The 25001-nt window shown below is 36.7% G+C and overlaps 1 protein-coding gene across 4 annotated transcripts; it reads right to left on the bottom strand.

Moving 5' to 3' along the window:
* Positions 1-428: 428 nt before the first annotated feature.
* Positions 429-21652, bottom strand: LOC106063381 (aladin-like). 4 transcript variants are annotated; one of them, XM_056043754.1, is made up of 16 exons: positions 21558-21652; positions 16365-16513; positions 16042-16169; positions 15863-15918; positions 15063-15154; positions 14903-14949; positions 8640-8798; positions 7634-7717; positions 6776-6896; positions 6081-6205; positions 5400-5460; positions 4768-4949; positions 4577-4644; positions 3215-3290; positions 2463-2547; positions 429-644 (listed from the first exon to the last, which is right to left on the bottom strand). In XM_056043754.1, exons 2-16 carry the CDS (start codon positions 16482-16484, stop codon positions 522-524), a joined length of 1527 nt encoding a protein of 508 aa, XP_055899729.1. In that variant the 5' UTR covers positions 16485-16513; positions 21558-21652; the 3' UTR covers positions 429-521. The 4 variants fall into 4 exon arrangements, with proteins under 4 accessions (XP_055899729.1, XP_055899709.1, XP_055899722.1 ...); XM_056043734.1 differs by lacking the exon at positions 21558-21652 and adding an exon at positions 21395-21504; XM_056043747.1 differs by lacking the exon at positions 21558-21652 and adding an exon at positions 19878-19929.
* Between the last annotated feature and the right edge of the window lie 3349 nt (positions 21653-25001).

The following is a 25001-nucleotide window of genomic DNA, read 5'->3' as shown; positions in this document are numbered from 1 at the left end:
CACAGATTTTTAACAAAAATGTTTTCTCATTTAACCCTTAAAGTGCTGAGCTGTTTTACAATGAGTGCATACAAAAGGGAATTACAATTCTGATGTTTAGAGGCTAAACATCCACATGTGTTTTAAGGGTTAATGGAAAATATTCCATTTTAAATGGGAGCCAAATGGTTACTACAAAACTCTACATTTTAACCTGCCAAACAACAAATTAGTATTTCTATTCCCATTTTTTCATTTACCTAGAAAAGTACTCTTACAGATTCTGGGTTTTAGTTATTCTCAAAATCAAATTTACTTATACCAATGAATTCTTTTTCAATTTTCTTTTACCTTTTGCTTTAAGGTTACATTTTACATTACACACAAATACATTAATAGTGATGTCTACAAAAAACAAGCAAAAGAGAATAAAACGATAAGTCAATAAAGAAATATTTCAAACAGATTTCATGTTTATACAATAAACGATTTCAATGCAATAACATCACTTCAGAATTTGTAATTAAAAACATCAGTTTATTCTATCTCTGAAACAAGAATGGGCCCGGTGACAAAGGATCAAAGTTAGCTGAACTACGGTGATGGATCTTTTGGGCTGGTATAAAAAACATTGGTACATAGCCAACACGACCAGATGACCAAACCTAATTAAAACAAAAAACATAAAAATATATTTAAAAATATAATATTTAGTTGTTTCTAAACAGTCCATACAAAGAAGGTGTTTTAAGATAAATAATAGACATTGAAATTGAATGTCTAAAATTGTTAATTTTTAATGTAGTCAAAGAAACATGCAAAGCAAATAAAAAAGACATAGTACGTTAACCCGATATCTACCATTGAGAAAGTGCTTATGGTTAACTACTAATGCTGCACCATGTAATAGGAAGTTACCCAAAATTTTTTTTAAGCCTTTCTTAACTCTTTCAGTGCAGTGTTACTCTCTTCCAGTAACTAGCGCTGGCAAGTACTCTCAGCAAGTAACTAGGAATACAATATTTATTTCTATTTCTCCCTTTATTTTTTTATTTTCCAGCTTCAAGAGTGATTGTTCTTTGTTTTGGTTGTAAATTAGATGTGGGGAACAAGACATTTTTTTTAATGACAAAATTGTGTTAGTGGTTCTGCTTTTTAGTTTATAACACTAGACCCAAAATATGTAAATAATAGTTTGTTAGAGCATTTTTTATTTTTTCATCTTTTATAAAATTTAAAGTGACTAATAGTGTTTATAGGTTTGTGAATTAAATGTAGAATTATAAGGTTAAATCATTCAGTATATAGATTTTGTAATGAATTTTTTTTTCCCGGACTCAGTTTAAACTTTTTAAAAGAAATATTTTCTTAAATAATTCATTTCACTTTTGTAGCCAATTTTAAAATAAAATAAAATATGTTGGGTTATATAATAAAATACAATAGTAAGTTACTTCTAGTAACACTACCCCCCCCCCTCTCACCGCAAGTTGTTTTTCATCCCGGAAAACTCCATTTTTTCTATCAAAATAATACACACTGAAAAAGTTACAGAAAAAATCTTCAAGTCAAAGAATAAGAAGAAAAGCTTTGCTCATCTTGTGTAGTGCAAACTGGATGTATATAGTTTTATTTATAACTCTTGACTTTATAGGCCTATCCGACAAGCGTGTGTTTATAAATTTCATTTTGTTCTAAAGCTACATGGCAAATTGGAAATATGTATTCCCAGACCTGGAAATGTGTATTTTGAGGGGCAAATGTGTATTTTCCTGAATATAAATAAATATACTCAGAAAGGACTAAAATCATTCAAGCACGTAACATACTCAAAAGGCAGCAATCCAAAAAAATGAACACAGCATAAGAGTTATATTTTTCAAAATATTTACACATTTAGTTTTTGTCATAAACTTTTCTAGAATATGTTAGAATGTTGTCGTTCTTGTCACTTGTCAATGATTTTATGATCATTATGCCACTATGGCTTTATTCCAGATTCCATAATAGATAATAGCACCAACAGAAAATTAATTCAAAAATCTAGATCCAGTAATTATTTTAAATCTTCACGCATTAGCGTGCGAAGAAAAATTAATTCATATCTCGTGGTAGATCTAGATCTAATAAAAATAGTCTATTTCCAGTCATTGATGCACTCTTCTCTAAGATCTATATGATTAACAACTTTTGTTTTTTTTATATTTTTTTTTCGGGGGTGGGGGGTGTGCGTATTTTTAGATGTTAAACCGTATTTGCTCATTTTTGTGTCCATTTTTGTACAAAATACACAAGATGCATACTTGTGGGCATCTCTGCTAAAGGTATTGAAAGTATATTTTCTAAACTAGACGTTCTATTTGAATGTTGTTTTTTGCTAACGATTTAGATGTGAATTTTTAACATAGGAAAAAGTGGCTATTGCATTAAGTCTATCTCAATAGTGTTTCCATAAAAAGATAAACTTATTTAATGAAACTTACAACACTTAACAGAGCTCCTTTAGAACAGTTTGGCATAAAGGCAATGTGAACTGCTGACTCTCCTGACTTGCCTTTTACAAAACCCCTGCAGGTAAAATCATTGTCAATTAGATGTCAATTATTAATGTGTATCAATTAGTTTGAATCAGTCATGTCATTTAAATTGTAATAGTTGTAGACTAACAATAATAAATCTGTGTATAAAAATAAACTTTTTTACCAATTGTTTTTGTTTAGCACAATTTTATGTCTTTTAGCGTTCTTAAGACGCTTGATCCTATCACTTGTTCACTTGTCTGGACCAGTAGGAAAGGGGAAGAAAGAACAGCGTATAAAGGTGATAGTTTTTTTTCATGTTTTTTTTAGACCTGAATTCAAACTTGTGATCTAAGGCCTTCTTAGGCTTCTCAAGCCAAGGCCGTAACCAATTAGCGAAGAGTCTATAAACATGAAAGATTGTATAGTTATCTATTGTTTCTATTTCATGTTTGTGTTCATTCAGCGTATACTACTACTTCAGTCAAGTACTATTTCTTTCCCTTGTTTGAAATAACAAGTAAAGTAATTAATTACCAATAGTTAATTAACTAATTAATTTTTAAAATTGATTTTTGTGTTGTCAGGTAAAAGAAATAATTGTGCAAAATTTCAGCTTGATACAGAGATTAGGTGTTGAGAGATAACTTTTGGCCAGACAGACAGACATATAAGCTTTGTAAAAAGTAAACAAAAAAATCCAGTCTGCATCTCACCCAGGCAAGAGCTCCATAAGAGGATGAATAGTTGTTTTAAAAACTGCTACAAATTGATCACTGCCTGTTTCATTAGCTGGAGAAAAAAAAAAGAACTATTTGTAAAATATACAATTTTAGATTTTCATTGGACCCATAGAAATTGTTACTAAATAACTGTTTTATGCAAGGGAGGTGAGTTAAAAGCAAAAGATTTTCTAAATTTGTATCCCATGTACTCATAAATACCTTGCCTTACTTAAAACTTTCCCCACTCTCCTGCCTAACTTAAACCTTTATTAATTCTTCTTTTTTCTTCTTTCTCATTGTTATGTTGGAGCGTTCAGATGACTAGACCAATATATGAAATGAACTGCCTTGTGTTTCCAAATCAGGGAGCTCTCCGTATAGTTTTCTTTCTATAGGAGTGTTTTGTGGCCAGTGTCTTGCTTGGGCTTCTTGATAAAGAATGCAGTTTTGAAGGATATGGTTAGCATTCTCAATTGACACTCCACAAGGGCAGATTTTTCTAGTTCCATTTTTTAGCTTCCAGAACAAATGTAGTCTCATTCTGTTGTGTCTGGTTCTGAGGCGAAAGATTAGACGTTGATCTTGTCAGGATAGCTTATAAAAGACGTTGTATTTCTTGTGATTTAGATGTGAGCTTGTCCATTTCTCGTTTATTCTAATGTCTTTTAAAAACATATCATTCTCATAACCAAGAATATACTCTTTTACATCTAAAATGTAAAATATCTGTAGCCCATACAGAGTTATGAGGGTGAAGTGGCTGAGTCGTTAAGCACTTGGCTTCCTAACCTAGGTTTGAATCTCGGTGAAGACTGGGATTTTGAATATCAGGATTTTTAGGGCGTTTCTGAGTAAATCCAACTCTAATGGATATCTGACTTTAGTTAGGGAAAGGCGGTTGGTCGTTGTGCTGGTAACATGACACCATGCTCGTTAACCACTGACCAAAGAAATAGATGACCTTAATATCATCTGCCCTATAGATCACAAGGTCTGAAAGGGGAACTTTACTTTTATACAGAGTTATCCAAAGTTTTTCTTTTCAAGTGGATGATGTGAATAATAAATGGAAATATTTTATCGAAAATTTCAGTAATCCAGGGCATTAATTGCAAAATTCAAGTTTGTGTTCAACCTCAAAGCCAGTTAAGGTTTTTCAGTTTTACACAAGCCTAAAAAATAGAACAAATGAAAAAGGCTGAAAGAAGATCAAGAAAGGAAAGTCAACTGTGGTTAGACACAAACAGCCATTTGGCACTTAAGCATACAGATATGCAATATTGAAACCTGTTTGAAGTCAAACCTGATCCTCTAAAAACTAATACAGTTAGAGAAAGTTAGGTGTTCACTTACTCTCAAACATCACAGCTAATCTCTCTCCTGTTCCATCCCATACAATAGACTTCACTTGACCTCCAGCCCTAAACAACAAAAGAAATGCAAAAAGTAAACAACAAACAGGTCATACTTTTTTGCATATTATTTCAAGAAAACTGAGAATTGTTTTTCACATCATTTAATCATGTCATCTAGAAATCACAAACCTTACAATACTGCCATCATGCATGGAATAGTTAACTGGTGAAACATCCGCCAAAAGTACTGATAAACTAACTGCACTGACACCATCACCATCTCCACCAACAGGAAACCTCACCGCATACAGTGCACTGTCACCTTCCATTGCAAACACTAAAACGGAACCATCAGGACTCCAGCTAGCAGCCTTAGAGATGAATTTCAGATATGTGCTTAATTTACATACAGTGTAAGCGAGACCATTGATTATAGAAGCCCTGAACAGTGACCTGCAATGTCACAACTGTGGGCAGTTTAGACCAATAGCTCGTTGCCATGTCAGATAGATCTGTGACTTGGCAATGAGCTATTGGTCTAAACTGCCCAGAGGTTGTGACATTGCAGGTCAGTGTTCAGGCCTTCTATAACAATTGATCTTGAGAATAAGTCCGTTATTAATCAATACAAAATCATAATATAGTATTGTTATTAGAATAAAAGATTCATAAGAAAATTACTTTTTCACACAGAAACTGTGACATTCAATTTTCTCTTTTTAAATAGGTCATATCTCAAGAAAGAATTACTATAAAGAATACAAATAATAAACTGTAAACTATTTCATTATCATATCATTGAAACAAATGTTTCAACTTACTGTACACGGTCCAATCAAATTGGACCAATTCTCCCACTGCCAATGCTTAGTACTCCAGACTCTGTAACATGAAAAGAAAACATCTAGAAGAGTGTTTTTAATAACAATGGCAGTATTAAAAAATGTACAGTAAGCATTTTGTAAAGGTAAGAAAGATATTGTAAAAAAAAAAGTTTTACATGAGTAGGATCCCCCTTCTGAAGATAATTACATCCTAGCCCAAACCTCCCAAAGGATGATTGGGAATGGAAGCAGGCAGGGTTCAAACCCAGGGCCATTGAGAACAGAGGGCCTACCACAGGACCAGGGATAAAATGTTTATGAACATTATTTTGGTAGCTACTTAGCAGGATTTCAGATCATTGTGTATTATGTGTATCCCTGAAATGGGATCAATAACTTAAATTTTACATTTTAGTTTATAGATAATCTTTATCAATAAATAAAAATGTATGTAAACAAAAGACTAATGTTTGAGACTATAAATACTCTTTATACCTTTCCCCTATCCCTAAACAGACCCAACAGAGAAGAGTTTGATTCTGAAAGTTTGAAGTGTGCTTCACCACAGAAGTAAAAAATATGAAAGCTTCAGTTATTTCATCCCTTTTTCAAAGTATCTGTTACAAGTCAGAATTTACTCTGCTATTCATTAGTGTCAATTGTTTGTTTATATCTCACCTAAACATCTTGGATGGAGTGGCAGTAAACAGTTTAGTACCGTCTGGAGAGTAGGACAGAAACGACACTCCACGACCTGTGCTTTGTTTTTGTACAACTCCATTTTCTTTCGGCACATCCCAGATCTGTGGAACATTACCAAAATAAAATAAACAGAGATTTATTTAATTGTTGATAATAAAAAAAGAAACAGCTGAGAAATATTGTATCTACTGTTCCAAGTTGGAAGAAATAAAATGCACACCATGATCAACCCTTTCCTAACTTTTGTTGCCAAAAGTTTCCTCTATTGTTTCATTACATATAATAACATTAGCATAATGTCAATAATTTTGGCTGGTTGATTCATTGCAGTCCCAACTTTGTTTTTATTAATATTTAATAGACTTTTCTTAAATAAGACAAAAAAGAAATATATTTGCACTTTTTTTTCAAGAATTATGCCACCTCTGTTAGGGATTTATTTTTCAGACAATAGGTTTTGATGGGAATGGTTTAAAGAAAAAAATCAAATGAGTGTAAGGTAGAAACTGTAAACTGTGTGTGGATGTTGTTCATATTTGTATCTATATTGTTATTGTTCAGTAGTTACGCTGAGGTAGTCAATTGTAGTCAAACTGAATTTCCATTAGATTGCATCAATAAAAATTATCTTATCTTATATTATAAGGCTAAGTAAAAAACAAACAACTTACAATTATAGAGTTGTGTTTGGGTGATGCAGAGATGAGGAGACTACCATCGGGACTCCATGCCAGACTAGTGACAGGAGACTGTGAGGTACAATGTAATACCTGGGCTGTACTTGCTGAGGGCCTTGAAAACACAACATTCTTAGCATAAAACACAACATCCTTAGCATAAATCAACTCTTTCTCTCCGTAATTGTTTTCCAGAGGGAATTATTCATTTTGTTCATTTGTGTTTCCCTACCCTGTTATGATTGAACTTCAATAACTTTTTTGTATGTAATCAGGAAATGTTATATTAGGTATATCATTAGAGAAGAATGCATGCTCTTTTTATATATCAAAAAATGAATTTAATTTAAAGGGGTAAAATCAACGTTGGTATCGTCAGTTAGGAGTAAAAGAGTTTAAAAAAACAACATGATGAAGGAGGCTGGTCCCCAAGAGAGACAGTTTTCAACCTTGCATCAAAACATTTATTTGTACAACTTTCTTTGACTAGGTTTCACAAATGATATGCTTTGAATTACTCCACACTTTCAGTTAAGTTTATGCTCAATGAGGTTAACTTATTAAATACCAGAGAATGTCATAGTATATATGTATGTAGCTAGTCATAAAAACATAAACAGTCAGTCATGCAAACACAAAGGTAAGCAACTAGTCATACAATTATTAAAGTAAGTGGCTAGCCATACAAATATAAAGGTAAGCAGCTAGTCAAACAAAAAGAACATATTTATAATCAGTCTGATAGAGTTAGGTTCATCAAGTATAGCTATAAATCCTATAGGCTTTATTTCAATGATGAAATCTTAATGAATGTTTAAAGCAATATTTAAAACTCAATACTACTATCTTTACCTCACTGCTAAAGATGTGGGCTCCACATGCCACACAAGAACACAGGTTTTACAGGCCACAGCCAGAACTGAAGCTGATAATGGTCTAAGGAACACAAATAAAATGGTTTTATAGTCAAGAAAAATTATTATTTTATAACATATATAATAATAGTAAGGCTTGTATTCGGTCTGCAGTATTTCCTGTGGCTATGCAGCCCCAGCTTTGTCCTACATATTTTGCACGACAGACATAAATATTGTTTGTCAGTGGTCGATTAAGATTTTCTTTTCACAGTCATCGCCTGTCCTCGGCAGCAGATTTTCTTTTGGTGTCAAATGTGTATCCCACAGCCTTTGTAAGTGACATCCAGCTGTCTCATTTCTGAAGCCGCCTGCAACCAGGTGCTTTCTACTACATCAGTTAAAGCAACTTGGTGCCTGCCTGCATTAAAATGCCCCCCCCCCACTATATTAAATGAAACATTCTCCCAACAACACATTTTTTTGTCCTTGGAATTTCCAATAGAATGCAGACATTTTCATTACCTACAGTCTTTACATTTCAAACTTAGGCAATTTTGTACACAAACACACGCTTTCATAGAAATATTCTGTGCTCTTTCTGAAAACTATTTCATAATCCCAAAGATCTAGGATAATCCATCACATTTATTCTGACAATTATGTGGATTTGCAATTCTGATCTACATCTAGGTCTAGAGGAGAATTAGATTTAAATTTAGATTTAGCTCTGTGTAGAAATAAATATGAATTAAAAAAAACTGGAATGAAAAAAGTTTATGCACCAAAAAAGTGTTAATACATGCTTAAATCAGGTGTACTTTAAATCTCTCATTCAAGAAAAATTTCAATCCCATTAGGACTTGGTAACCATCAGTGGCCTAACACCTATCCCACCAAAACCCACTTTTCTTCTTCTAAAGCGAAAAATTGATAATGATAAATGTGTCCAGAATATCAAACAAACAAACTAAAATCAATATTTAAGGTGCTACTCTACTTACTGCCAGGCGAGATCTGCAACTTGTTTCTGTAGCTTGTGCTTGAGTATTGGAGACAGGCTGTTCCCGGAGTAGTAGATATGTACAGAGTCATCACGTAGGGCCACGGCAGCTTTTGCCACATGCGGATGCCATGCTATGGACTGGATGGGACTTTTGAGCCTGGTGATAAAAGACAAACATTGAGAATAAGATTGATATAAAACCATTACAAAAAAAAAAAGAATGATAGAGCTCTTGGTTAGTTTAATATTCCTAGTACTCAATGTGTATTTTGAATCTTTGATTTGATTTGATTTGATTTGTTGATTTGAGGCACATCGGCACAATTTAGGCCATGTCGTGCCTGCAGTCCCTTAAGGACTACTCTCTCTCTAAACAACAAGGGCCAGATTCTATACAGTCATATAATTAAAATTAAGGTCTATTCACAGTTAAAATAGTAAAGGTAGTAAAAATTTAAATATTTGGTAAAAATCTAATGTAAATAGTGCATGTTCACAAATTCAGAAATCAGATCTTCGTAGATAGCCCCACTTCCCGAATAAAGCCCAGTACCTTCCCAGGGTCGACATTATTAAATAGTGTTTTTAGATTAGTGGCTCTAAAATGTTTCGCCCTGACATCCTGGTATCTGGGGCAATCAACGAGGATATGTTCCACGGTGAGGCGAGAGTCACAGTACTCGCAAAGTGGGGGCTCCTCTCTCTTCAGTACAAAAGAGTGCGTGATGTAGGTGTGGCCAATCCTAAGTCTGGACATGGTTGTGCTACCACGCCTTGTCAGACCCTTAGATGTGGGCCGCCACCTGACATCCGCCACAATCTGCCTGAGTTTACTGTGAGTCTCAGCCTCCCATCGGTTCTGCCACTCTCGATAGGTGGCAGAGGCAATACTTTGTCTCAGGTCCGAGTAGGGAATTTGGGTTCCTGACACCGCATGATTTAGGGCTCTCTTTGCTTCTCTGTCTGCGGCTTCGTTTCCCTCAATGCCAACATGGGAGGGGACCCAGATGAAGGTGACATCCCTACGGTCGGCTGTTATTAGGTCCAACAGCTTCAGGCTCTTATGTACCAATGGGATGTCAGTCTTCATCCGCCCCAAAGCTTGCAATGCAGATTTGGAGTCGGAGCAGATTATAAATTTACTCCTTTCTGATGCTTTTACGGCCATAAGTGCAAGCAATATTGCGTGCAATTCGGCCATAAAGATGGAGCAGCCATCGGGGAGTCTACGGGAGATTGTTTTGTTCCGAAAGGAGCAGGCACACGCGACCTTTCCCTCCATTTTGGATCTGTCTGTGTAGATGGTGCCACAATCTCCGTAGCTCTCCTGCAGTTCCCTAAAGTGGACTTGTAGTATGCTTGGGTCTGTATTTTCTTTTTTGAAATTAAGGAGGGATAAATTTAATTTAGGTTTATTCATTAGCCAAGGAGGATTCTGAGGGGTTTCTATTTTAGAGATTTGGTCAATGGGTGGGGTTAAATTTTGGATGGGTTCTCTCATTCGAAGGCCCAACAGCTGTATGACGTTAGGCCTTCGATTGTATAATTCTACCTCTGTGGGGTTAAATATGGAGTCAAAAGCAGGGTTTGTGGGGTTGGATTTTAGCTTGACTATATACTGCATTGCAAGCTTTTTCATTCTTATATCCATGGGGAGTTCTCCAGCCTCCACATGGAGACTTGGGATAGGTGATGTACGAAACGCGCCGAGACAGAGACGCAGGGCAGCATTTTGTATTGGTTCCAGTATTTTTAGGTACGACTTCCTTGCTGCTCCATATATTATGGATCCGTAGTCTAGCTTGGATCGAATTAGACTCCGATAGAGCAGCAGCAAGGTATCTCTGTCAGCTCCCCAGTCCGTATGGCTGAGTACTCTTAGTATGTTTAATGACTTTTGGCATTTCTTCTTAAGTTCCTTAATGTGGGGGAGAAAATTAAATTTGGAATCTAAGGTGAGACCTAAAAATTTTGTAGTTTTCACGACAGGGATCTTCTTTTTGAGTATAAATAGTTCAGGGTCTGGGTGGAGCCCCCTTAGATTACAAAAATGCATACTAACTGTTTTGGAGTCAGAGAATTTGAAACCATTATAGTTTGCCCAACCCTGAATTTTGTTTAAACATAACTGTAATTTCCTTTCTAAGGTGTTCATGTTTTTCCCATAAGTAAGAATGACAAAGTCATCAACATACAAAGAGCACTCTATGCCAGGGGACAGCGCATTTATGATGCTATTTATTTTAATGTTGAACAGGGTGACTGACAGAATGCTGCCCTGGGGTACACCCATTTCCTGGTCATGAGTGTCAGAAGCGGAGTTGCCCACTCGGACCTGAAATTTTCGATCTTTCAGGAATTCCTCCACAAAACGGGGGAGGTGTCCCTTAAGCCCCATAAGCGCCAGGTCACGTAGAATGCCATGTTTCCAGGTTGTGTCATAGGCCTTTTCTATATCGAAGAATACAGCTACTAGATGTTCTCTTCTGAGTAATGCATTTCTAATATAAGCTTCCAGCCTTACCAGGTGGTCAGTTGTTGTCCGCCCCTGCCGGAATCCGCACTGGTAGTTTGAGATCACTTTATTCCTTTCCAGGTACCAGACCAGCCTACTGTTAATCATTCTTTCCATGGTTTTGCAGATGCAGCTTGTTAGTGCTATTGGTCGATAGTTAGCTGGGTCAGAGCCGTCTCTTCCCGGTTTAGGTATCGGTATAACTGTGGCTTTCCTCCAGCTGTTTGGGAAAGCGCCTGTTTGCCACACACAGTTATAGACCCCTAGTAGGACTGCCAATGAGGGTTCGGGAAGGTGCTTGAGGAACTGGTAATGGATTTCGTCTTCTCCAGGCGCTGTGTCATGTGACTTGTCCAGCGATTCCCTCAGTTCCTCAAGCGAGAACGGTTTGTTGTAGTCTTCATTGTTCTCTGACCTGAAATCAATGGGGTGTCTTTCCTCCCTGGTTTTGACTTTTTGGAACTCTGGCGTGTAGTGTGCAGTGGATGATTTTTCTGCTATTGAGGATGCAAGGCAGTCAGCTATTTCTCTGGGGGACGTGACAGTTCGTCCTTGGTTTTTCAAATGCCCTATTGCATTTGATTCTTTCCCTTTGATTCGCCTTACTGCCTTCCAAACCGCTCTAGCAGAAGTTTTGGCATCCAGACTGCCGACAAAACTTCTCCAGGAATTCCTTTTGGCTGACCGTATGGTTTGTCTAGCCTTTGCTCTAGCTATCCTGAATAGCTTTAGGTTTTCCTGGGAAGGATTCTTTATAAATGCAGCCAGTCGTTTTTTCCTATCACCAATAGCACTCTTGCAAGCTGTATCAAACCATGGTTTGCTAGGCCGTTTTGGATTTGCAGAGGTTAGGGGTACAACTTTCCTGGCTATACTTAGTAGCTTGCTAGCAAAGGTATCAGCTGGGTTCTGTTCATGGAGGATATTTTCTGTGATATCCTCAGAGCATCTTTTTTGGAATTGTTCCCAATCGGCCTTATTCAGTTTCCACCGCTGAGGTCGTCCCAATGAAGGGAGATTGTTAGTAATGATGATTGGGAAGTGATCACTTCCCCGTAGATCATTGCTAACTGACCATTTAAAATCGTCCAGAAGTCCGGGGACGCATACGGTGAGGTCAATGCATGTGAATGATCCAGTTCCTGGGTGCAAGTAGGTCGGTGATGCATCATTAAGTATGCATAAATCATGTTGGAGGAAGATATCCTCCAGCATACGACCTCTTGTGTCGGTATTGTTGGATCCCCACATGGTGTTATGGGCATTGAAATCCCCAAGGATTAAATAAGGCCGGGGGAGTTGTTTCAATAGGTCCTCCATGTCTGTTCGGTTTAATGGAGCGCCTGGTGGTAGATACAGGCTGCAGCAAGTGATAACCTTGTGAAGGGTTATCCTAGCTGCTACGGCCTGTAGTGTGGTCTGTAGTTCTACCCTCTCATGGGGGATGCTATCCTTCACAAGGATACAGACTCCACCTGATGCTCTCTCTGCATCCTCAACATTCTTGGTGTAAGCACGGTAGCTTCGGAAGCTGATGCAATCTTTTAGAAATGTTTCCTGTAAGCAGACAGCTACAGGAGTCTCAGAGTCCATCAGTAGCTGCATTTCCTCGTAATTGGCCTTGAGGCCTCTACAATTCCACTGTACAATTCTGGAATCCATGGCTTATTCTAGATGACCTACTTGGAGCTATTTGGCCTTGGGAGGCCCCCGGAGGGGTTTCCCTTTATTCCAGTGACCTTGGTATTTTTATTCTTGGGTTTGGATGGAGAGGAGGACAACCCCCTTTTGGGGGAAGTCTTTCTCTCTGGAGAGGGGAGATCCCTCTGGTTAGAGCGGAGGTTATTTCCTCCTCTCTCACCTCGGGCATCCTCTCCGCTTTGATTTCTCCCCTTAGGGAGTTGGTCAACCTCTAACTCAGTAGAGGTTTGTGTTCCGCTGGGTTCTCTGAGGAGAACCTGTGTCAGACATGATGTCTCCGGGTTCTCCCGGAGTATTGGTTTTGACATGCTGCTCAGTCTCCATGCTCTCATCAGCGAGCACAGAGAACCTGTTCTTTAGCATGACAACAGGGCTTTCTTGTTTCTTCAGAGGTGTGTTCTTTGGCGGTGTTTTTTTCTGAGTTGGGGGAGGAGGAGGGGGTGGTGGGGTCAATGTGTCCGTCTGTGTGGCTATGGATCTTCCTTTCTTAGCAACAGCCTGGGCGTAGGTCTTTGTCAAGCGGAATTGGCCCTTGGGTAGGGCCAGTACAGCCGATTTCGCCTGGCTAAAGGTACATCCGTTTCTTGCCTTGTACTCCTGCACGGCAACCTCCTGTTTCCACACAGGGCAGTCCTTGGAGTAGGCTGAGTGGCCAGCTTGACAGTTTGGGCATTTGAACTGGGCTGTGCAGCCCTTGTCCTCATGACCCTCTCCAGCACATCTGGCACACACAGTGTTCCTCTTACAGACTGCCGCGCCGTGTCCATAACCCTGGCACTTAAAGCACCTCATGGGGTTAGGTATGTAGGGCCTCACTGGAACTCGTAGGTATCCTGCCTTCACATACTCTGGCGGTGTCCTAGTTCCGAATGTGAGGATAATAGTGGCGGTTTTGACCTCCTCACCCTCCCTGCGCCTGGTAATGCGCCGGGCATGGGTGACTCCTTCAATGCCCTCCACTATTTCCTTCTCGGAACATTCCAGTAGGTCCCTAGAGCTGATTACACCTCTGCTGGTGTTCAGACTCTTGTGTGGCATGACTTCCACTTGGAGTTCACAGAGTCTTCTGCATATTAAAAGCCCATCAGAGTGTGTCTTGCTGTCTACTTCTACAAGGAGTTCCATTGTTTTATGTAGCTTAGACACACTCTTGGGCTCTCCCACTACTGACTTGAGTCCCTTATAGATAATAAAAGGGCTCAACTTGGTCAGGCTTTTTCCCTCCTCTGTGCATCTAACCACCAGAAATGATGGCCAGGTGGCACAGCTTTTTGGGACCTCCTCTTTTTTATCGTCAATTCGTCGTTTCTTGCCCAGACATAGGTCTGGGGCAAGTAGTTTTGTGTGTGTTTTTTTGTCCATATATATTTTGGTTAATTCGGCACCTGTGCTCCCCACCCGCCATCGAGTCCAACAAGGGGACGGGCCATTCGGATGTCCAGAATGAGCCCGCCAGGGCTACACAGGTGCTATACTCAGTCAGCTGCTACATCGGACATGTGTCCGATACAGCAGCTCCCTGATTGACCCTCCAGCCACCGCCCTCCAGCATAGGTCGACGACCTATGCTGGTAGCTCGGCATGACCAGCCGGTTGACCCAGAGCGGGCCATCTGGGTCTCAGGTCTAGGGGAACTTGGAGCCAAAGTATTGTGTTGTTGTGGTTTATCCTCAGATAGCCACCACTCAAACACCAGGATCTCTTTATCCCCCCTTACCCGTCGCAGTCCACGGCAAACGGACTGGTCTAGGACGTAGTGAGAATTTAAAGTTAAGGAGACAGTGTGATGATCAATGAAGGCAGACTTAGGAAAAGAGGAGGCAGACACAATGATAGAAAAGAAGTAGGGCACTTTTGAGCTCCAAAAGTGCTAAGGAAAGAGGAGCGCAGTTTAACGTCATGTCTCGGGACGATTGAATCTTTAAAAAAAAAAAAAAAAAAAAAAATAAAAAAAAAATAAAAACACTTTACATTTAATTATTAAAAGAAGTCTGACATCATGAGGAATGACTAGCTTTAAGTACCAGTTAAATATTTACATTTACCAATTATTTACATGCATATATTTCAAAAATATCTCTTCATCAGTTATCTGCAATAAAAAAAATGAAAAGTTTGTCATTCATATGAGTATGATTTTTCTCATATGTACAATTTATATATACGAAAACACATACTATAATAGTATCAATAAGACAAACTCACAAAACTCTGTGCGAAAAAGGACATGCTTAAAGTTTTTGCAGCTTCCACCAGGGAAACAATGACTTTACAAGTTGATGAGATCCAGGGTGGCACTAGTAGAAAGAAAGAAATGAGAAACATTAAGAAATATTTTTTTAGCAGTCATATAAGTAAAAACCCTGATAGAAAAAAAAAGAATTTCTAACCTGCAGATTTTCAAATCAACAATTCTTAAAACAAACAAGAAAAACATAAAAAATGCTTTAAAAAAACAAACAAAGCTTAAATATTACATGCAATTGACCTAGACATAATAAATCTGTGCGATTAGAAATATCTTTACCAATTGTTTTTGTTTAGATTTAAGCTTTCTCAATGTGCCATGATCCTATCACATGTCTGGAACAGTTGTGAAGGGGGAGAGAAGGGGGTATCTTGGTGAATGTTAACATGATGGTTTTTTAAATGCATAAAAAAAATGTTCACTCAGGGCTCAAGAGTCCTCAAGGGGATTAATTCAACTTATACCTCCACGTGTGTCAAGTACAATTACTCTCCCTTGTTCAAGGTACCAAACAAAATAATTAATTACCAGTAGTTAATTAACTAATTGGTTAATTTTTTTATTCATTCTTGTGTTGCCAGTCAAAAGAAATAATTGTGCAAAATTTCAGCTTAATCCGAGATTGGGTGTTGGAGAAATAACAGAGTGAGTTGATATAAGCTTTATAAAAAAAAAAAAAGAGAGAGAAGCACTAAAAAATGTGATTCCCAATCTACTTTAAAATAAATCTCAAAGAAAATAAATCTATAATTATGACCTTCATCATTGGCTTCAGTTATTTCCTCCATCATTTTGAATAATCCTTCACTAAAACTGAAAAACAAAAATATACACTGAAATTATTAAAGTGCACAGTACCAAAGCTTTTTTTTTTTTACTACAAAACTACAGAAAAATATAAATCAAGGATCATGTAACCAAAAGTAATGTACATACCCAGTATTTATAAACCTTTTCCATGAAGCCTGACCAGTAGAAAGAAAGGCTAATTGAGCTTTTTCATATCGTAAATTTGTACGATTGATTGATTCCTTCGAAAGCACAATTTCAGGATAATCAATAAGCTGAAATAAAAAGGGTTGCTTTAAGCATAACTTTGCTTTCTGAACTTTCAATATACCAGTATCCTAACTTTAAAATTTTACACATATAAAAATATCAAAGAGCTATTTTTTTGTTACCCTAATCAATTGGAATCCAACAAGAGTTGTGTATTTTAGATGAAGAGTAACTATAACAAAAAATTGTGCAAGTCTTACACTAGGTGCAGGTAATGTGTCAGGGAAGTCCATCATTTGTCCATCTTTTTCTAACGCTGTCATGTGACCATGCTGTGGCGGGGGTGGAAACTGATGAAGAATACTCTTTAATGCAGACATGGTGACCTTACTTTTAAATACCTAGATATCTTTTTATAGAAAAAAATTATGTCACTTAGCTGTGTATTCCTCAGTAACATTATATAATATACAGTTATCAATAGTCACTCAATGAATGTGTAAGTTTCGAATCTGATTAGCCTTTGGGATTTTAAATTTTGGTTCCTTCAATATCAAATCAAATCTATACTTTCAACTCTCTATTTCTGTACCAGACCTAATTCTTACTTCATTCTTTTCTAGTTGAGGTGTTTATTTGTCTTTATTATGCAGGTTTCAACTGTTTGCTCCCCCAAGAGCAACCCAGAGCCATCACAAGCTGTTTTTGTTTTTTACTGAATGTAACGTATGAAAAGTTTTAGCAGAATGTTAATTTTTTAAAATAAATTTATAATAACAGTTTTTATCATGGTGTAAAAGTAGGGGCATAAGAAAATCTAGATATGGTGAATAAATAAATTAATGAAATTTTTTTTATTTTGTCTAGAGAGATACTGAGAAAGATCAAGATGACTCTACTCTAGAAGATCTAGATCAGTGTTACCCAAACTATGTCCCGCAGAAGTGTTCCATGAGGCATGAATATGTGTTCCATGAACTACTGAAATAATTAACTAGTAGGCCACCACATGAATTCACCTCTCTAAAAACATAAATTAACCTCTCTAAAAAAAATAAGCAAAGTGTTCTGTTGAAGAAAAAGTTTGGGAAACACTGAGTCTAGTCTAGATTTAGAATATAATTATAGATTCTAGATACTAGATCTACTTATAGAGATCTAGTTATAGTTGAGTCTTGATCAGATGATTTTAAATAATTCAAACAAGTTTATGTCTTATGGTCTTATGTAGATAGATCTATTTTATATTTATGATTAACAAGCTCAAGACTTGCTTGTAACTGGTTCAGAATAAAAATAAAACTGGATCACTCTAAGTCTAACAGTTAGAGTTTAGAGTCTGAGTCTAACTACTCTAAGACTTTAGTCTTATTCTTAGTCTAGATCAGTGTTTCTCAAACTGTGTGCCGCGGCACACTAGGAAGATTTGCAGATGTGCCGCGGGAGTTTCTACAAATATTTGAAATTTATACACCACAGGTCTGCCGACTATTAAATTTTTATCCTATGTTGCGATGACAACCCCACTTGCAAACGACCAGTAACAGTAGCACAAACTCTTTTCTCTGTCCTGATAAATCGGAACTCTACAGTATGACGGAAAGGGGTGTTAGTTATTCAGGTTATAGAATTTTCGACTATACATATATATTATTATAATGACTCAAATGTAGGCCGCCCTAGCAGACGCACAGCAGTTCTTGAATAGGTAACGATAATAATAAGCGATTGTTTTTCATTTCAATTTTTTAGCTGTATTCTAATAATAACATATTATCATTAAGTGTTTTTCATTGTTATCCACAGAGAAATAAGTTAGAAAGAATGAAACTGCGAAAACGTTAAATGAAAACTAAGGTACCAAACGAAGGTACAAAGAAGATTACATCGGATATGGTTTCATATCTTCTGGACCTGAAGATGTTCCATTGCCATTCTGTCTGATCTGCAATGAAACTCTATCAAATGAGGCGCTTGTTTCAAGCAAATTGAAGAGACACTTGGAAATAAAACATCCAGCTGTAAAAGCGCAACCGAAGGAATACTTTGAAAACATCAGGGCTTAACAAAATAGACAAGCTAAGAAACTTATGAACTACCTAAAGCTGCCAGAAAAGGGATTAATAGCAAGTTATAAGGTTGCTCAGTTATTAGCAAAACACAAGAAAGCGCACTCAGCACCCAGCTTTAGCAATAGTTGATGAAATTATCATAGGACCCGATGCCGCCGAAAAACTTAAGAAAGTTCCTTTGTCAAATGATACTATCTCAAGCAGATTGGAAGACTTATCGTCACTTTCACGCTCCTGACGATGAAGTGTCTCTGCTGTGGTCTCTTCAAGCTGATGAATCCAATGATGTTAACGGCAAAGCTCAGCTGATAGCTTTTATTCGGTTCATAAGGTATGAAAAATGTGTCAACGAATTCTTTTTTTGCAAAGACTTGCCAACTACGAGCAAAGGCAAAGATATTTTCAATGTGGTGAATGAGGACATTTTCCTCTTCAAACTACAGTGGAGAAATTGTGTCAGCGTTTGCACCGATGGCTGTCCTTCCATGCAGGGAAACAGAAAGGGATTTATCATTCATGTCTGTCAAGAAAATCCAAACTAATTAGTTGTTCACTGCATGATCCACAGAGAAGCTCTTGTCTTCAAATCTTTGCCGAAAGATTTGATGTCTGTTCTGGATCAAGTAATTACAGTTGTAAACTTCATCCATTCTCGACTACTTGCATCCCGACTTTTCTCTCAGCTATGTGAAGCAATGAATTCAGACTACAAATGTCTCTTGTATCACACTAATGTTCGTTGGCTCTCCGGGGGAAAAGTGTTAAAGCGTGTCGTTCAACTCAAGGCTGAGCTGATTTCATTCTTGGAGGCTGAAAAAAAGTCTTTGGATTTTCTACTCATGGCGAGATCTGGTGGGTTAAGGTGATATTTCTCTCTGATTTATTTGACAAATTAAATTCACTGAATTTAAGTCTTCAAGGACAATCGAAAAACATCATTACTGCATCCTCAAAACTGAAATTATTTGTTGAAAAATTGTTGTTGTTGCAAAGTAAGATATCGAAAGAAGTCTTCGACTGCTTTTCTACTTACAATAAATGTGATTCAAATATAGAAATCACCCCAAAATTCTGGACACTTTGACACACCTGCAGTCAGCATTGCAGCATTACTTTCCAACAGTTGGAAGTAATGAATATGGATGGGTCAGCTATCCATTTGGAAACAATGACTCTACAAATCTTGCAACTGAAGATGCAGTTCTTAAGTCAAGTTTTGCCGAGAAAAGCCAGGATTTGTTTTGGATTTCAATCAACAAGTTATATCCTGCAATAAGTTTAAAAGCAATCAAAATAATTCTTCCATTTGCATCTTCATGGTTTTGTGAGTTTGGATTTTCAGCACTGACTGAAATCAAGTCTAAGAAAAGAGAGAGCCATCTTACAATAGACGATAAAATGTGAGTTTGTCGATTTTGGAGCCTAGATTAGATCGCATTTGCTCTAAAAAAAAAAAACAGGCACATCCATCACATTAAATGTAGATCTAATACTTAAAAACAGGGTAAAATAAATGTTCATTTTATAATAAAACATCTGATCTGTTGTTCTTCCTGGTGTGCCGCGAAATGAAATTTTTTTAGTTTTTTAACTGTGCCGGCAGACAAAAAAGTTTGAGAAACACTGGTCTACCGTCTAGATGATAGATCTAGAATCTAGATCTAGTCATACTCCTAGAGATGATAGATCTATTCTACTCACTTTATTTTATTTCTAGTCAGTGAAAGCTAGTGTCGTGACTTAGTGACTAGATTATCATTTAAAATAAATCATTTATTCATTATCATCATTATAGTAATAGATCTATTATTATTATAAATTATATTATTATTTATAATTCTACTTATAGTAGTTTATTTATTTCGGACATTACATGAATTCGGACATTCGCTGTTTTTGTGGTCGTTAAATAATTATTTTAATATTTATTATAAAACTAGCACGCTGTATAATGTGCTTGTCCATTTTCCAATGATTCTGACCCAATTTCCTTCCATTTAGCTGTCTTTTTATGTACGAAAAACGAATTTCAAATTTGTAAGTCAGGTTGTTGTTTTTTCCTATGTTACCCGGATGATTTTACCTCTTCCTAGAGTTAAGACTATATTTTTTGATTGGCTAAGTCTATACTAATGAGCCCAGCAATATTTATTCTGTTTTTGGAGCTGATTTATTTGATTTATAAGCCAAGTTGTCTGATTCCATACTAATAAAAAATTAATAGGGTGTCCGAATTAAATTACGATTTTCTTACCAAAATTTATTTCGGACAGCCAGTTTTGGACATCAATAAAAAATGATCTTGTATTATATTTGTTCGTTTGTTGTTGTTTTTTTAATAGAGAATAAATGGGCAAATGTTTGGAGTGAGCTTGGTACATTGAATGAAGTTAAATGCTTAGATCTAGACCTACTAGATAGATCTAGAGTTATATAGAGAGAATATAGAGGATTCAGTTAGGCAAGAATGGCTATCCTAACATGTACTATACTACAAAAGATCATCTGTATTAGAAATTTATTAAATTAATAAACAAAAAACACAAACATTCAACACACATCTAATCATGCAAACAATTCAAACATAAAATAAGTCTAAAAGTCGGTGTAAAAGTCACTATCCCAGTGACCTAATTTTGGTAGAATAAGTGTGTTCATATTTTTACTTTTTGTGTTCGTATTTATGCATAAATCCAAAACATCTTAATGATTTAATGTGAGGGGTTATGCCTGGGGATCTTAAAATTTAGTTAATGTTAGTAAAGATTTAAAATCTGAGTTTATTGAGGCCTAAATATAGAGACTGTCCGAAATAAATAATGGTGTCCGGAATCAAATAATGTGGGTCAAATTTGTCCGAAATAAATGAAAACATATAGCCTCTTTGACCTTAAATATAATAGCAAATATAGGTTAGGGGTACAAATATAAGTAGTCATCCTTATTCTCCTTTAACTAAAGAAGATTTTGATACGTCATTTTCTTTTCTATGTCGAACCATTGTAAAATAATGCACTGTCAAAGTCAAACTTTCAAATTTGGGCCTATAGGTGTCCGAATAGCATAATCATAAACTACTCTAGATCCTACTATCTAGTTCATTATCTAGTATCTAGACTAGATACTCCAAACAACTATATCTATCTAGATCTTGTCTATTTAATAGATCTAAGTCTAAGACATCTAAGAATATTGAGTCTAGATCTTATTAGATCTACCAGATTTAGAGTCCTAGATCTAGATCTAGATCTAGTGTTAGTGAAGTGTTAGTCTTCAGTTTTGAAATTTGTTTACAACCCTGTGACGTCACACGTCCTTCATTAAATAAAACATTCGCATCATTCGCACACCCACATAAATCTAGAGCCTAGAGCCTGTTACTTTTATTTGAGAAAAGAGTCCTTTTAATAGAACAAATTTCCATAAGGATCAATAAAGCAGTCTTAGTCTTCGACTAGAATAACTTGAAAGAAAGCTTATCTAAGGGGAAGAACTGCAAAAAATCCCTGCCATTTATCCCTATAATGCTGAAAAAGCTCCCCTTTTCTCTATAAAAGTAAAGTAATTAATAATCGCTAAATGATTAACTAATTATTTATGTTTAAAATTGATTTATACATTGTCATCGAATATTTTAAATTGATACTAGAATGGAAAATGGTAGATATATAAATCTGGATTATTTCCCGCAAATTAGGGATAAAGCTTGAATTTAAATGCTAGAATAAAACTTTTGTATAATTTGGGAGAAAAAATATAGAATCTAGATATGAGCCTACACAGGCCTACATAGATAATGAAAACAGCTGGAATAAACTAAGGGATTCTGTGTACTCTTTGGCTAGCAGCGTCTTCGGACAACCAAAACGCAAGCACCAAGATTGATTTGACGAAAACAATGTGCAAATTGAACAGCTCTTAACACACAAGCAACATTGTTATAAGGCCTTTCTGTGTAATCCAGCTTGCCCCCAAAGCAGAGAACACTACACTAATGCCAAAAGGAGAGGTCCAGCGGAATCTGAGGCTCATGAAGGAGTCATGGTATAACAAAAAAGCAGAAGAAATCCAGTCCTATGCTGACAATAAAAATGCAAAAATTGTTTTTCAATTCAATCAAAGCTTTTTATGGTCCTCAGCAAAATGGCTCATTCTCATATTCAGTGCCGATGGAAACAAACTTCTCACAGACAAGGAGGATATACTTGTTCGCTGGCTGGCTCCAACGCTTTTCAACATAAAGTTCACCGCCATGCTGAAAGATGCCTTTCGCACAAAAAGCATCGGAGTTGGCATATGATCTCGCACTAATGCAAGTTTATTTAATGCTCAGAGACTCAAGGCAAAAGGCAAGAACCAAGGTAAACTATGACTGCACCAGAGACCTGCTATTCGCAGATGACTGTGCACTAAATGCAGCAAACGAAGAAGACCTTCAAAAGAGCCTTCCCCCAAATAAATCTGTCACAGAACCAGACATTCTCATAGATGGCCAGAAACTAGCGAACGTCAAAAAGTTTGTCTATCTGGGAAGCACCATATCAGCAAACGCCAACCTAGATGAAGAGGTTGACGTCCGTGTTACTCGTGCCAGTGCTGCTTTTGTCAGACTTCAGGAACAAGTGTGGCAACGGAGAGGACTCAGCATATCCACAAAACTGAAAGTCTACAGTGCTGTAGGCCTAGTCCTCCCGTCACTCCTATCTGCATCAGAGTCCTGGACCCTATATTCCCGCCATACCAAAAAGCTAAACTCCTTCCACCTACACTGTCTAAGGAGTATCCATAAGGTGCGTAGGTCCAACCGCATACCAGACACAGAAATTTTAAAGCTGTCCAACAGTATCAATGTGACAGTAAAAAGGTCCCAACTTCGATGGGCGGGACATGTAGTCCTCATGCCAGACAAACGCCTTCCCAAACGACTTCTGTACGGGGAGTTGTGTGCATAAAAGCGCTCCCAGTGAGGCCAATACAAGCGCTACAAAGACACTCTAAAGAGCTCCTTCAATGAATGCGATATCGACATTCACGGCTGGGAAGCACTACCTCTTGATCGCTCCTCATGGAGTGAAGCTGAGAGTCTCGGAGTCTCAAGATTTGAATCAAGAAGAGTGGCCAGGTCGAAAGAGCGCCGAACCAACAGAAAGCTGAGAGAAGAAGCAGGCCTATCTGCAACTGACCTAACCCACTCATGCCACGTATGCGGCCGGCTTTTTAAGGGAAGATTAGACTAATACAAAGGCAAGTTTCGTATCCCATATCCATACAAGTGCTCCTTCTTCCCCAGTGCCATAAAGCATAGAGGAGGGTTGCCTGAATCGGCAAGAAAAACCAACGACTTAGACATTGACACATGGACACATTGACTTGACACATGGATACTCGTCTCCTAGGACGTTATTATCTTCTGTTTTTGAAGAAACGTCTGTAAACTTTATTAGACAAGAGTGCCTGAAATTTGCATGTATTTTACACAAACTTTCCAGTTTAGAGTTTATGGGATATTTTTCTTTATATAAAAAATAAATACTGGCCTGAGTTTGTGTCTTTGACAGTATGTTTCGAAATATAACCAATAAAAATAAAATCATTTAATATAAACTGTTTAGAATGACATGTAGAGATAATGTTCAAAATACTCTTTCAGGCTTCACTTAACCAGGGCAGAGTACCAAAGGACTGGAAAGAAGCTAATGTCACCCCCCTATTTAAAAAAGGAGAAAAATCTGACCCAGGAAACTACAGACCAGTATCACTTACCAGCATCACATGTAAAATCCTAGAACACATAATATGTAGCAACATCATAAACCACTTAGACAAACATAATGTCCTCACACCATACCAACATGGCTTTAGGAAATATAGATCATGTGAAACACAACTAATAGGACTAATTGATGATTTTTCAAAAGGTTTAGATAATAGTGAACAAATAGATGCTATCTTACTAGATTTTTCTAAGGCTTTTGACAAAGTTCACCACCATAGTTTGCTTAAAAAATTAAAATATTTCGGCATTAATGGTCCACTGCATCAGTGGATTAAAGATTTTCTGATAGGGAGAGAACAAACTGTAATAATAAATGGCTCTAAATCAACACCGATAACAGTAAACTCAGGAGTACCTCAAGGAACAGTCTTGGGTCCACTACTATTTTTAATTTACATAAATGATTTACCAAATTGCATTAGTTCAGGAACAAAAGTCAGATTATTTGCAGACGATTGCATAATATATAGAACAATAAAACAACACAAGACACAGATATTTTACAAAGAGAATTAGATGAATTACAGAAATGGGAATCAAATTGGAGCATGTCTTTCCACCCAGAAAAATGTCAGTTGTTAAGAGTAACAAAAAAACTAAAACAAATTAATTCCACTTATCTTATTCATGGCAAACCAGTAACACAGACTAAAAACGCAAAATACCTAGGTGTTATAATAAATGAAAAACTATCATGGAATCCACATATTGATGAAACTACAAAAAAATCAAACAAAGCATTAGGATTTATTAAAAGAAATTTCTATAAATCAAATAAGAACATAAAACTAAAATGTTATTTAACCTTGGTTAGGCCAATAATAGAATATGCATCCTCCGTTTGGGACCCCTCAACTCAAGAAAACATTAAGAAACTGGAACAGACACAAAATAGAGCAGTGCGATTCATAACAAACGAATGTTCACATTTGACTAGAGTAACACCTTTAGTAAAATCACTAAATTTAGAAAGCCTTCAGGACAGAAGGCTCAAAAGTAAAGTAGCAATCATATATAAAACACTGAACCATAATCTTCAAATACAAAAA

This window comes from Biomphalaria glabrata, chromosome 1 (assembly GCF_947242115.1).
Source record: "Biomphalaria glabrata chromosome 1, xgBioGlab47.1, whole genome shotgun sequence".
In the NCBI taxonomy this organism is placed as follows: domain Eukaryota; kingdom Metazoa; phylum Mollusca; class Gastropoda; family Planorbidae; genus Biomphalaria; species Biomphalaria glabrata.
The sequence above is the reverse complement of the archived record's forward strand: the minus strand, read 5'-3'. Positions and strand labels throughout refer to the sequence as shown.